Below are 14680 nucleotides of genomic sequence, written 5' to 3'. Positions count from 1 at the left end.
GGAGCACAAGTGGTCAGGAGTCAGGGGTGAACGGAGACGGAGGGCCCTCAGACTGCAGGAGACTTTATATGATGATGATGACCTCTCAAGGCTTCAGCAAGTGCCTTGCAAAAGAGAATTCTGTAGGAAAGTAGACAGAATTTACACTGGTCCACTTAACAGTTGGCAGAACCAAGGTACGCTCAGATCAAGTGGCTTTCTGAACTTGAGGCTATAGGCTTGGAAATGAACAGAGACAAATAGAAACAGAATCTACTTTTCCCTGGAGCCCTCGTGGAATCCTGGAGACTTCTATTTCCTGTTCTGTCCGTGCCTGTCAATCCCTGAGAATATCCGAAGCACCTATCACTCAAGTTTGTCCTAAAAAACGTTAGCATTTCAACCTGTTGTCAACAGATTTTCCCGCCCTGTCTTTGCCCTCTTCCTATTTTTCTCTTCTGTTTTAAATAAGAATTTATTCACAGAATAAGGGATTATTTATAGATGCCAGTATGTACGTGAAACGGAAACCACAAAGTCTGCAGTTGCGGCATAAATTGTGCCTCTGAATGTTGGCTAAGTAGTTTTAAGACCAGCATGAGGGAGGGAGAGTTCCCTGGTTATGTTTGTGGCTTGAGAGAGTAATTTAAATGCTCAGGCTCAGGTTCTTTATCAGGGACAGGGATTCTTTCGCTGAGGTGTTGCATCCCTATCTCCCGCACACATCATATACAAACGTGTGTGTGTGAATGTGCATTTTCTGCAAAGGGGGTGCACAGCTTTCATCAGAAATCCTGAAATGTAGGGGAAACAGCATCAGCGTTACATACAGACATAGTGGGTATTTTGGGACATTAAAATTTATTTGCTGGAAATTTGAGACATCCTACACATTGAGTATATTACATTCATATCAGGATTTTTTAACTCTTTTTTTGTTCTTAATATTACTTTTGACTTAGAAATCATAATTGTATATATCATGTTGAGTATCTTGAAGCACTCCCAAATGGCTTCCCCTGCTCAAAAGTAATTCCCTTTCATGATCCCTCTTATAATTCCCTCTTGTAAATCCCTGTTATAATTTCATTATAAAAACAACTTTCTTTGGTTAAACATTTATATTGAATGTGTCCCTGATAAAAGGCATATACTGTTTGGGACAGATAATGCTTTCACAGGATGAGGGTCAAACAAATATTATGTCATACTAAGAATATTTCAACCAGTCTACTTCCACAATGGCCCAGTAGCCACGTGAAAACTTCTAGCATAAACTCATTGATTTGGTGTTTCTACCTTGCTGGAGGACTGCTGGGTGACCCTGAATAACCAGCTGTATCAGCATGGTTTTTTTCCATGCATCATAAAAGATTTTTGTTTCTCTGTACCCTTTGATATCATTTATTCAGCGTCTGTAATAGATGATTGCCTACATTGGATGTAATCCTCCTGTCGATGATGAAGGAGCTGAGCCTCCCAGTAGCACGTTCAAAGTCACAGATGGAGGAAGAGAGAGAACCAGGATTTGAATGACCGATGATCTGTCTCTGGGATCTACAGTCTTTCCTCTAAGCCATGTTACATCTTGTACAATATCCACTGCTAACATGAATGCCTCCTTTTGAGGATCTGATCCTGGTCAAGGATCAGCTAGAGTTCCACGTGAAGGAATCTTGCTAAAAGTAGGAAGTCAGCAGAGGAGGAGACACCAAGATGCAGCTGGCTCTTTAGCTGAAGACCATCACCTGGCCAAAGTCTTCAAAACCTGACACATCCAAGCTCAGGCCACTGCATTTCTCCTCATTTGGGAGTTAGCACATTTTAAATAGCAAAGTTATTCAGCTTTGGTTAACTTTGAGAAGAAAACAGTAACTAAACATAATGTACTAGGGTCCCTGTCGCTTAGCTGGTCAAAGGGCCTGTCTAGTAAACATAATGTACCTACTGCTTTCTTAAATAAACCTCTTTAAAACAAACTATTTTAGCATGCCTAAAATTAAGACAGTAGCCACGCGTTAAATAAAACAAGTGGAAGACACAGGTGTGAATACAGAAATAGCAGAATTTGCTAAATTGTCTTGGTCTCACTTATCCAATTTGTGATTTAATATTTTTATGCCATTTTATTGGTGCCTGCTCTTATGCATCAGTAACCAAACACATTTCTGTTAAGTTTCTGTCAAACTATAATAATTTAGGGCAGGTGTCTGCAAACTTTTTCTCCAAAAAGTGCCAAAGTATATTTATTTTGGCTCTTAAGGGCCTATGGTCCATGTCACAACTACTCAACTCTCCCATGGTTGAACAATCATAGATAGTAGGCAAAGAAATGAGTGTGGCTGTGTTCCAAGAAATCTTTATCTATAAAAATAGGGAGTGGGCCAGATTTGGCCTGGGGGTTACAGTTTGCTGATCCCTGGTTTAGAGGATAGATATAATTTGAGGAACACTAAGGAAAAGATAAGAGAAAGTAAATAATCAGGACACATAGAGGAGTGCCTATCAGAGAAGCTATATGTGTGTTAATTTCCTATGTGGATATTTTATTCATATTTTATACATGACATTATTAAATATATACATTTAGTATACATTTAGTATATTGCAGAGAGCTTTCTATGTAGCATACTGGGGGAGCACTAAATTGGAAGTCAGTAGGAAATCAGGCTCCACATTAAGTTTTGCCACTAACTTTAATGTATCATTAGGTAAATTATCCTCTCTGAGCCAAACAAGGGTAGTGGGATTATGGGATCTCCAAGGATCATTCTTCTTAACATTGTCTGATGCTACAATTGTCTTATTGAGATTTCTAGGGAGAAATACAAAGTTAAAAATAAAATCATATAGGTTAAAATTATGTAAACATCTGGCCTAGAGCCTCTTGATTCAACTCACATAACCAACCAGACCCTGGGGGCCAACAGGTCAAAGGACACGATGTAAAAGACATGGCTTAGACACATGGAGTGAGAGGAGCAACACACGCTCCCGTGGGGTGAGGGCTGAGCTGGAAGGTCACGGTAATGAGTGAACTCCCCCTTGGGTACACTTAGTATGATGAGTAAAGCTTCCTTGTGACTTCAGGGAACAATCATAGGAACACTTTATAAGAAGATCCCAGACAGAGAGCAGAGCCCCTTGTGGTGTGCATAGCTTTAGGGGAATCAGGGAGCGCCCCCCACCACTATAATCTCCAAATCATGTAGAACCAAAGATGGTTACCTCTTTCTCAAATGGTGGTGTTCAGGATAAATGGTTGACCTTTATATTTTGGCTTTTGTGTGCTAAGAGGACTTGTGGTACACAAACCATGCTCTGCAGGGAAAGGGTTGTTGTGGGAGGTAAGCTGGAGGGACTTTGTGTCCCATCCCTGCTTCAGGCAGATCCCCCATCCCACCTTTTATTTGTTGGTGCTAAACAAATGCTAGTCCAACCACTTCACTATACATGGGAAAACTGGGTCTCAGAAGGGGCCGTAAGTGGATGTGGCTGTTGCAGAAAGTGAGAGGAGATTCTTTGAGGCATGAGAAGTTCATATTCATCTTCTGGGGATCGGGCATGCCTAGGGGTAGAAGGCATGTGTAGAAGTGAATACTCAGTCTCAGTTCCTCCCAAGGACTCTCTGGGTCTCTCAGCTTTGCAGGGAACATTCTCATAGTACTCTTCAGCAGAGTTCCCTGATGGCCTTCTACAGAGAACCTGATGATGGATGAGGGTATAGCACAGCTCCTCTGAGTAGGTCTGGTCAATATTGTCCTGCTTGTCAAAGAAGAGCCATCATCAAGATTTGGCCTCTTGCCATGACCTTTACACTTCAGTCTCAACACAGGCTTGACCCTGGGTCAAGTCTGTCTTCTATGACCACCTCCTCCCCATCTGTTGGCCATTTTTTTTCTAAATGACTGCTTCCACCCCAACCACTAGGCCAGCAGCAAGAGTGCTTACGGTCTAGAGCTTACTCAGGTGCATCCTCTCTGCCCCTTGTTCCCGAGTGACCTCTGACCACCTGATATGGTTTGGATATTCGTTCCCTGCAAATCTAATGTTGAAATTTGGTTCCCATTGTTGGAGGCGGTACCTAGTGACAGGTGTTTTCGTTATGGGAGCAGATTGCTCATGAATGGCTTGGTGCCATCCTCGCAGTTATGAGTGTACAGCCTGAAGAACCATGAGCCAAACAAACTTCTTTTCTTTATAAGTTACCCAGCTTTGCGTATTCCTTTATAGCAACACAAGTGGACTAAGACACTACCCATACAGTTCCCAGTCTCAGGGCTCGGAGGACAGCCAATTCTAATAAAAAAGAATAATCTGGCTGGGCATGGTGGCTCATGCCTGTAATCCCAGCACTTTGGGAGGCCAAGGTGGGTCGATCACCTGAGGTTGGGAGTTCCAGACCAGCCTGGCCAACACAGTGAAACCCCATTTCTACTGGAAATACAAAAACTAACTGGGCGTGGTGGCAGGTGCCTGTAATCCCAGTTACTAGGGAGGCTGAGGCTGAGAATTGCTTGAACCCAGGAGGCGGAGGGTGCAGTGAGCTGAGATTGTGCCGTTGCACTCCAGCCTGGGTGACAAGAGCAAAACTCTGTCTCAAAACAAAACAAAAAAATAAAAAAAGAATAATCTTATAATACCTTAAAGTGTTTTGGTTATGATATTTAAATACCCTCTAGAGATATTTATGTTATTAAATAAGGAAACAACTCAAGGGAAGGTTTCACTTATGATGGGATATCAGGAGGTAAAAAGCAAAGCAGCAAAGTACACGGGGAGAAGCATGGATTTTGAAGTGAAACTTGGTTTTGAATCCTGGTTCTGCCCCCTTGTTAGCGATCTGGTTCTGCCCCCTTGTTAGCGATCTGGTTTTGGGGAATTATCACTTAATCACTCAGTTTTCTCGTCTATAAAATGATGAGATGGGATGGATTATAGCAGCAACATTCAAGCGTTGTTGTTTTCGCTACATGAGTTGATGTGTGTAAAGCACTCAGCATGTTGTCTGTCATAAATGAAGTGGTCATTAAGTTCCTGTCAATAAGTTATACAGCACTAGTGGCTGCTGCTTCTGCCACCAGGCCCTGAACATGCCACCCGGGTTCACGAGCACTGACATCTAAAGTCTTTCTCCATGTAAGGGTCAGAAGGGATCTCGGAGGCCAACTTCTCCTGCCATTTAGGGTGTCGGCACTTCTATCATCATCTCAAGAAATAACTTAGAGATGTTCTCATTACCTGGATGGGAGTAGATGACATTCCTTCATCTGGAGAAAGAAAATACACTCAATGAATTTCACGTTATAGGGAGATTTGAGGGGAGGAGCAGGGGAGGCTAGAATATAAATAACTAAAAAGCCAAGAAACAGCTGGGGTAGCTCTTCTCAGGCTGTTCTGAGCTACAGCATATCCCTGGGGAGTGACAGGACATCTAAACAAGTCACAGCCGGAGCTGTTCTCAGTCTGAGAGGTGAGAGAAGGAAGACACATTTGGTTAGTGTTTGGATAGGAAATCACAATTTCTCCCTCCAGCTCTTTTTCCCTCCTTACCTAGCCCCCTCTCCTTCCTTACACAAAATTGATTTTTGTTCCTTACCCAAATTCAGTGCCTCTGCATCCGGCACTCGGGAGACAAAGAAGAATCAGAAACAGTCCCTGTCCTCAAAAGGCCCACAAGCTAGCACAGGAGACAGACAAGGGGCTGTGAGAGATCCACACTGTGGAGTGGAGGGCCGTCGTTTCTAGTCTAGGTGACAGGATGGTGGTGGTGTGGTAATTGTTGTTCGAGGAGTTAGGCAGAACAGGAAAGTCTTAAGCTAAACATTCTCATTCCTGTACCTGCTGGCAAACAACAAATGAGCACGGCAATTTTTCAAAGCCTAATTAAGACCAAATGGCTCTGGCCATTCAGCAAAGAGGCACATTGACACCCTTGCTCCCTCTTGCAAACATACCAGGTCCGTAAACAAACATGTGCCCTCATGTGAAAGTCTACAGAGGAGGCTACCATATGGCATACGGATTGACGTTCTCTTGGTCCTCACATTCTGAATTTCCACATCTCCATAAGCTCCCATAGGCATCTAAGACTTCCCTGATTATCATTATAAGAAAAGCATCTTCAGCACGGAGTTTTAGCATCCAGTCTTATTTCTATTATGTTTTGCTCTGATGGAAATTGAGGTTCCCTGGGACCCACCGCTCCTGGAGTGAAGTGGCTAGGGAGGGAGGCTATATTATTCATTTACACATCTTGCAGGGCTAGATTTTAAGATTCTATGTAAATGAACTAGGTTCTCCTCTTTAAGGAAGGCAAAGTCAAAACTCTTCCATTTTTCTTCTTCAGAAACACAATGGCTCGTCCTCAGGCCTACACTTTCTTATTTTTATTTTTAGGTGTGATACAATTCATCACACTCTCCTTCTAGAATTCTTCTTTCTCCTTAACTTCAACGCTGTTCTATCACCAGAGACTATTGCACCAGCCTCCTAAGTGGTCTTCTGGTATCCGCTCTTCCCACTCCTTGCTGCAATTTGTCTTCTGCACAGGAACCTGGGTGATATGTTTAATACAAATCTAATCATACTTGCCCCCCACTCCCCATCCCCTGTGTAAAGCCAGTATCTCCTGTAGCTCTCAAGACAAAGATGAAAATCTTTAACCTGACCAGGAGGCCCCACCCCTCCCCTGTCCCAGGCTGGCTTTCTTGCAGTTTCTTGTAAGTGCCTTTCTCCTCCACCTTTTGTATCCTTGCCTCCAGTTACTGCCTTCAGCCTCCAGGCCTCAGGCACTAACTGAGGAATTTGGAGATTAATGAGCCAATTCCTGCTTCAATGAGCTCACCATCTAGTGAGGACAAAAGACAAGCAATTGGATACATTGCAGCAAAATGTGTAGATATTGTAATTGAAATAAGCCTAAGGGGCTTTGGGAACATAGAGAAGAAGCGGTTTGGAAAGGTAAGTCTTATCAAAAGTGGAAATGATAGGAAATCAATGACTTACTTTCATTTTGGGAATCTTGCCTCTTTTCAAAAATGAGTATTTTTTTCCTGTAAAAGAAAAGCAAAGCAAATTGTTTTAATATTCAGAAACTCTCAAAGGAAATGACACAAACCTACAAAACTTACTTTTAACTCTTTGTTAAAGTTATATGCCTTTTTATAATACCTCCTTCAGCATAGATGAGTTAAATAAAAAAGAAAAAAGTAAAAGATAAGGCCAAGTAGAAATATATTCCTTTGTGCCTCTCTCTCTCTCTCTCTCTCTCTCCCCTCCCCTCTCTCTTTTCTAAATATGATAGGGAATTGATTTATAGATGTGGAAATATGGTGATATAGGTTACTTTTTTGGAGACTTTTTTTTTTCTGACAAAGTATCAATTTCTTTTCTATCCTGTGAGTGAAGGAGCCAGGATTATTTTCAATCTCAATTCTAATCTATGATCTCCAAAACAAGCAAACAAACAAACAAACACACTCTTCCCATAAGGGAACACTGTATAAAAGACCCCCTGAAAAAATGCAATATAAGTATAATGGAAGTTCATCATCATTTCAGTAGACAAGAACATCTGCTGTGAGGGTGACCATATGTCCTGGTTTGCCTCCGCCTGGTTAAGGTCATTATCAATCACTTAGCGAGCTTTAATTATTTTTAGCATCCTTTTCACTCTCAAAGGTATCTTAGTTTGAATGATAAGTTATACGATCACCCCGACTGTAAGTTCTATGTACAAGCGATAGAAACGTGTGCTTTGGAACAGGCAGACTCAGATTTGCAGTGTGACAAAAAGGTGTCTTTTTTCTACGTTAGTAGCTAGTTTCATCTTTGCTTCTGAGGCTTTCGTGTTTGAGGACAGCATGCCACCCATGAGACTGTTGTTCCTGTTTCTCATCAAATTGGAAGGATTGCTTCCCTGATTAACTCTTAGGTGAAGCTAGTGACAGACTTCCGCTGTGGCCACAGACAGTCACAGGTAACTTACAGCAAATACCACATTGAAACCACACTTAGGGAAGTAACTCCTAAAAACAACTGTCCACTCACCAGGGAAGGCAGAAACACCCTTCAGCGATATGGTGATCCCAGCATCTAAAATACCCAAGAGAGATGGCAAATCATAAAACTGATTTCTGCAGCTTTGTTAAGGTGACTCCTTCCCTTTTGCCATTTCTGTGGAAAACCTTTTCTCCCCGCAGCTTGTTTCATTCTAGATAACTTGGACACATCTCTCACAGTAGAATGCCTTTGTCCTCCTAGGATGAAGATGATACTATCAAATTCAGGAAAAAGCTTTCTGCTGTGTTCCCAGCAAAAAAAAAAAAAAAAAAAAAAAAAAAAAAAAAAAAAAAAAAAAAAAAAATTTCTCACTCTCAATTCTGGTAATTTCCTTGGTTCCCTTGTAATGAAGAACACACAAGAGTTATCTCCAGGAAATGAAGGTACAAATGTGTGGAACTTTCACAAATCATTTTTTTCAGGTATGGGTTAGGCAATATCTGTACAGTATTTTACTATACTCTGAATTTCTCCAATTTACAGTATATTGCAATTGTTCGCTCACTTGTCTATATTCTACACTAGAATGTGAGCTTTGCAAAGCTGGGGACCATATTGATCTTGTGCATTGTGGTATGTATTTCCAGTGTATGACACAACATCTGGCACAGTAAATGGGTTTTCAATAAATATTTGATGAAGATATGAATACAGAATGAATAGCCAAGGACAGAACAACCCTGCTGCAGGAGGTCAGCAAATCTACCATCATGACTCCAGCGATATAGTTAAATAACGTGACTTCTCTCTTGTAGCATAAAGGCTTAGAATCTCTATGCAGTCCTACATCTACATTAATGTCTAAGTATCATTCTGTACATCTTTTTGAAATTGAGGCATAGTCAACTACCTACATGGTTGAATGTGAAAGCCCTTTATAAAGTAGTACGTGTATCAGTTACAGTATGTAAAAACCTTTGGAAAACACCATCCAAAAATGTCTCCCCAGTGAGCTTTCCCATGAAGTTCCATCAGGAGGAGCAGTGGAGGAGAGGCTGACTGCATCATGACCTTGGCTGTGGTCACCCGCTTGGCTGAGCATTCTGACAGCCTCTAAGATCTATGCACCATCAAAGCCTCTGGGGCCCAGAGGCACAGCTGCAACTCTTCCTCTTCTTTAGGTTACCTTCAATGTGCTTCAGGCCGTTTGCTTACATCTCCACTTAGTTGCTAAGGAAACATCATAAGAAAACTACTGAATCACACTAAGCTAACAAACCAGGTTCACTGAGGAGGAATGAGTGAGAAAAGAGGAGGGGGATGATTTTGAGAGATATTCTCTGAACTCCTGAGGCCACAGTTTTTAAATCTGTAAAAGAGGATGTACATACTGCTTACACAGGGAGTTATAAGAATAAGCTGAGGTTAAATATGGGCAAAAACTATTTGTAAGCTGGCTGTTTCTTCTACTCGACTTTTCAGCAATTTATTTTTGCATTTCAACATGGTTGTTTTGGTTTGGGATGGGTTCAGACAGCCTCCACGAAGAAAACCAGACAAATATCTTTAACTGGAGGTTACATGTCAGCAATTTGAGGTATCTGTCCTTTTCACAAAGCCTTCTCTGGCTCTCTGGTCTACCCAACCCGTCCCTTGTTATAATGCCATGACCCTTCTGATTTATTTCATCCTTTGAACTGTATGCCTTAACATGTGCCCGCTGATACCCCTGAAAATATGTAATTCTCAACTTGCACTGAAAAAATGCACCCTGTTGAAAGGAATCTCTGGGTTTCCAGCCCCTAACGCAGGCATTGGTGTTAAAAAATAACAACAGCGCTTGTTTTTTAATTGCTCCTCCTTCAAAATCTCCTCCTGAAACCATGTGAAAAGCACAGATAACTTTACAGACCACAGAAAAACTGACCTTGTCACCCCTTGGGATTCTCGGATCCTGGAACATTAGTTCCATATTTTAATTATTCCTTTCCTTAGAGAGAATACTTAAGGGCTGGATGTTTGAAAGGTCTGTTCAAAAAGAATTAATGAGGTGGTCTTTGTTTAACAGCATCAAGGCAATCACAACGGTGTCTCCACAAACTTTCTAAAAATTGTCATAACATCTGGCATGTGTTCACCTCAGAAATAGACATCTATAGCTTAAAATAAAATGGCTAGGGTGGAGGTTGAGCACAAAGGTACCTTTGTGGTACAAAAGGACAACAGGAAACAAAAGGACAACAGGAAATAAGACCCCTTATTTTATAACGGGGCATGACAGGGACTAACAGGGTCTTAGTTCCTGTTGCTAGGAGTTACATTAGGCTTCTAGCAAAGCAGCCCATCTCCTGTCCAAAGTTTTTCAGCATTTTGTCTTTTGTCCTGTCTTCACATTTGCTACTATTGCAACTGCTGCTGGTCTAAACAGGGCCCTCCCTCACTGGGATGTGAAGTCCATGGCTTGACACACTTCATTCTCCTTGGGCAAAGGCTGGGGGGAGTTTGGTTGATTTTGCTCTCACCTGGACGTTCTCTGTTTGGGGCTTTGCATTCTCAGATTCCAAGGCATCTCTTGAGAGTTCTGCTGCCACCTGAAACTCAACGTATCAGAAACAGGCTAAGTATTTCCTAACCAGGCCTACCACTTATTTTCATACTTTTTCCAACTTTCCTCATTTCTGCTATTTGTGTGTGACTCTGAAATTGACTGGTTGCCCTCACATATGTTAATACTCTTTCCTCAAGCACATGCCACAAGCTACCTTTGATCTGACATGCTCTCCATTGCCACAGCAACAGCCCACTGATATTCTCCAACTGCCGTGAACGAGTGATCGTAAATTGTCCGTTCCCAAATATCCAGGGATCCTCATCATGACCCTGAGAGTATCAGTGTCCAGAGAGAGGCCTGAGGTCCTCAGCTACTGTCTCTTTGGTGCAGTTCCAGGAGCTATACACAAGTAATGGGGAAGGGTACTGGCTTTGTCTTGTGTAAATCACACCATCTTTCACAGAAAGCATGGAGGCCCAGAACAAGGGATAGAAGGAGAAGAAAAGGATTGAATAAAGGAAATAAATTGGTTCATTGTTTGGGTTAGATTTCTGTATACCCATCTTTCCATTTGTTGGGAACTGGGGGTATGAGGATAAAAAAAACTAACACTTAAACACTACTTAATATATGCCAATCATTTTGTGTGTTATATTTCATTTAATCCCAGAATAAATCCGTAAGATAGATATTATCATTTTACTTTTTACACTAATGAGGAAACTGAGGCCCAGAATGCCAGGCAATTGTTCTGAGGATCCACAGCCACTAAGGAGGAAAAGCTGGGTTTGCTGCTGGCAGGTCCCTTCCTCTGAGACTGAGCTCCTCTCAAGAAGGGATGGGTGCCATTCTATCCTGTGCAAAATTTCCCCAGTTTCTTAGCTTATTTGACCTGGAGAGACACGGTTGGGGGGTATGCTGATTGGATGATAACTGGGTGTTGGGGTGACAATGAAAATTAAATACCGGTATATACAAGACTTTTGAATACATTAAGGGAAACATTTTATTTAATCATTTTAATGAATTTATTTTTAAAACTGGGTCTTGCTATGTTGCTCAGGCTGGCCTCAAACTCCTGGGCTCAAGCAATCCTCCTGCCTCAGCCTCCTGAGTAGCTGGGACCACGGGTGCATACCACTGCACTTGGCTCAAGGGAGACCTTTTAAATCATCATAGAAATAAAGATGTTGGGCAAACTGATCAATTATTTGGAAAAAAAAAATTATATCTGACACCATATACTGAATATATGTTGCCAAATGTAAAATAATAAAATCAAAACTTGGGTTGGTTTGTCTTATCTTGGGAAGAGCAAAGAATTTTAAGCATGAATGCCAAGGCAGAAACCAAAAAGCTTTCTAGATTTAAAATTGAATTTTCTTTAAAATACAATAAACACAAAACTATAAGAAGTCCAAACACCATACAATGTGTATACCTTGGAAAAAGTATTTTTTTCTTACATAAAACAAAATTTTAAAGTAAAAAAATTTTTAAAGTTTTTTTTGCAATGTTTATGAGAATGGACTAACTTCTTCAAAGCACAAATAGCTTTTACTATCAATAAAACAAAATATATCAAAATAATAATGGGCAAAAGACATTACTGGCTCTTCACATATGAAGAAATACAAATGGCTAATGAATACAGAAATTTAAATAAGCAGAATGTATCCGATGTTATCAGTAGTTATAAATGCAATTACCATTTTTTTTGTTTATACTTTCTGTATTTCCCAATTTTGTTATTACAAATACGTAGTAAGGTCATAATTTTTTACCCCCACATCAAAGTTCTAAAAAACAAATCCCATATGTGACTTCAATCAGGACTTAATAACTCATATCATTTCTGTATTTTGTTTTGTTTGATTTATCAGAATGGTGATTTCTTTATGTTTCCAGTCAATCATCTACCACTTATTAAGTGCCTGTCATGTGCCAGAAACAATGCCAGGAACCAGCAATTCAAAGATAAATAAGAAACAATCACTACATTTGAGCAGCTCATATCTAGTAATAAAAATAGTAATTTATATAATTGTTAGAACAATGCTAGAGTAGAAGATTGACAAGGGGCTGCGAGGACCCAGGGTAGAGAAGTCTCAGACAACATGATTTTTAGGAAGGGACATGAGATATTCCACAGGACCATCAATCTTCTTTTCAGCAAGTGGTCAAAAGTGGGCTAACAGTTTTTCCTATGTTCCACTCTCCAGTGGCATGAACTGAGACCTGGGATTCCAAACATAACCCTGTGAAGACCCCCTCTGGCTGGCTTACTCTCTCTAGATCGCCCCAGTTTATACCCTAGAGATTACCTTGTCTTTAGTGGCACTAGATTTTTACAATGACGGCTTTGATATTAAGGAAGATAATGGTCCAAAAAAAGAAAGCAGAAAATATCTTCTAATTTTGAACCCTACTTTGTGTCAGGCACTCACTATGCTAGCACAATACACACTAGAACCCTCTAAGGTAGATACTGTATAAAGAAACTGAGGTCCAGAAAAGTAAATCCGAGTTCTCTGCCTATTTAATTTAGATGACCTCTGCTTACCTGCTTACAGGGAGTGCACATCAAAGGAAGCCTCAAGGTGGCAGGAAGCTTGCTGTTTGTTTCAAACTTAAAATTCTGGCTGAAAGAGGGTGGTGATTCTGACCTCCTTGTGGAGCATGAGGGGCTCAGGAGAGCATCTCCTTCCTGGGCTTTCAGAAAGTTTTTCATTTCTTAGGTGGTAACCTATTATATAGACCTTCCTTGGTAAAGTCTTTCCACCTTTCAGCTATTCTCCATCAGCTGCTCACCATGATTCTTCGGAGAAGGGAAATTTAATGTGGTATCTGGCACTGAGTAGGCACTGAAGGCTTGGCAGTTTGCTTACCCAACTACTTTCTACCCCGACTTAGTGTGCTAACTGTATACTAGCTTTCTTTTTCTCTTCCTTGCTGTATTGCCCTGTCCCATCTCCTCTGCTCTCCCAAAGGGAGTCTATTACTTACCTGTTTTCTCTCAGCAGAGAGTTTCCCATCCTCTCAGTCCTCTCAGGGCTTCCCCTCAGTCCCTTTATCACTTCCTTCTTGACTTGTGCTTTGACAGGACAACTCCTGACTTAAAGAAAGGGCTGTGTGGCTCTGGCCACCCATGCAGAAACAGCAGAAATGGGAAGGGTGTCTCTGCAGAGGGGAGGAAGAGGCTGGGGGAGGAGTGCTAGAGGCGCACACGTGCAGAATGTTCTAACATGTCAGTGTCTGAATCAACTTGGCTCTTGGCCATAACCAGCAACTACCCGTCAATGAGAGCTTCAAACCTCTGGGGAATCCCAGGTCTGAAATTACAGATGGGTCATGGGAGTTTTTCCACTGCAGGTATTTACATTTATAAATTACGTTGTCTTCTTAAAAACGTCAGAAGGAGGTTAAAACAGTCAAGCCACAGACCTGTAAGAAATACAGTATCAACAACTCTCAAATCTGAAAACAAACACCCAATAACAAAATAGGCAAAATATTTGAACAGACACTTCACCAAAGGAACTATACAGATGACCATTAAAAGATGATGAACATTGTAGTCATTAGGGAAGTGTAAATCAAATGCACAATGGAACACTTTTACACACTTATTACAATGGCTGTAAAACCCTGACAATATCAAGTCATGGCAAGGTAAACAGAGCAACTGGAAGTCTCATTCTTTGCTGATGAGAATGCAAAATGACAGCCTTTTTGGAAAGAAGCGATAAGGACAGAAGGCAGATGGCTTTACTGGATAGAAGAGGGTGGCTCACTGGCAAAGGTCCCACCCTCAAGCCTTGAAACTGCAGCCCTAAATGAGAACGGTTATCCCTGTTATCCTGCCCAAATGTTACTGTTTGGCCTGTCCAGCCCCCCTATTCTGTGCCCATATAAACCCATATAAAACCCAGACCTCAGCTGGCAGAGAGACAAGCAGCTGAACATCAAGAGGAGAAGCAACTGAGTGTCAGAGATGCGGCTTAGCTTCGGGTGGCATGACTTCAGAGAGGAGCCTGGCCAGAGACAGCAGGCTTCAGGGAAAGATCACCTTCTTCCTGTACCATCCCCTTTCCAGCTCCCCTTCCACTGAAAGCCACTTCCACCATTTAATAAAATCCTCCACAT

General features: G+C 41.4%; 1 protein-coding gene across 3 annotated transcripts; it reads right to left on the bottom strand.

Annotated features, from left to right (window-relative positions):
• Positions 1 to 823: 823 nt before the first annotated feature.
• Positions 824 to 13697, bottom strand: GCSAM (germinal center associated signaling and motility). Of its 3 annotated transcripts, none has more exons than XM_015129853.3 (6): positions 13541 to 13697; positions 10506 to 10580; positions 8032 to 8076; positions 6988 to 7034; positions 5221 to 5249; positions 824 to 3741 (listed from the first exon to the last, which is right to left on the bottom strand). In XM_015129853.3, exons 1-6 carry the CDS (start codon positions 13567 to 13569, stop codon positions 3427 to 3429), a joined length of 540 nt encoding a protein of 179 aa, XP_014985339.2. In that variant the 5' UTR covers positions 13570 to 13697; the 3' UTR covers positions 824 to 3426. The 3 variants fall into 3 exon arrangements, with proteins under 3 accessions (XP_014985339.2, XP_001103280.2, XP_077850364.1); XM_001103280.5 differs by having other exon boundaries at positions 10506 to 10574; XM_077994238.1 differs by lacking the exon at positions 13541 to 13697 and adding an exon at positions 13098 to 13523 and having other exon boundaries at positions 10506 to 10574.
• Positions 13698 to 14680: the final 983 nt, after the last annotated feature.

The sequence above is a fragment of the Macaca mulatta genome, chromosome 2 (genome assembly GCF_049350105.2).
Source record: "Macaca mulatta isolate MMU2019108-1 chromosome 2, T2T-MMU8v2.0, whole genome shotgun sequence".
Lineage (NCBI taxonomy): Eukaryota > Metazoa > Chordata > Mammalia > Primates > Cercopithecidae > Macaca > Macaca mulatta.
Note: the sequence above shows the minus strand (reverse complement) of the source record. Positions and strands in the feature narration are given on the sequence as shown.

Coding starts and splice junctions, on each gene's coding strand:
- GCSAM (XM_015129853.3), bottom strand. CDS start 13,569: ATGGGAAACTCTCTGCTGAGAGAAAACAG. Junction 8,077..10,505: donor CCCAAACAGAGAACGTCCAG/GTGAGAGCAAAA, acceptor TGGGTATTTTAG/ATGCTGGGATCACCATATCG. Junction 3,742..5,220: donor TGTCATCTACTCCCATCCAG/GTAATGAGAACA, acceptor TTTGACAAGCAG/GACAATATTGACCAGACCTA.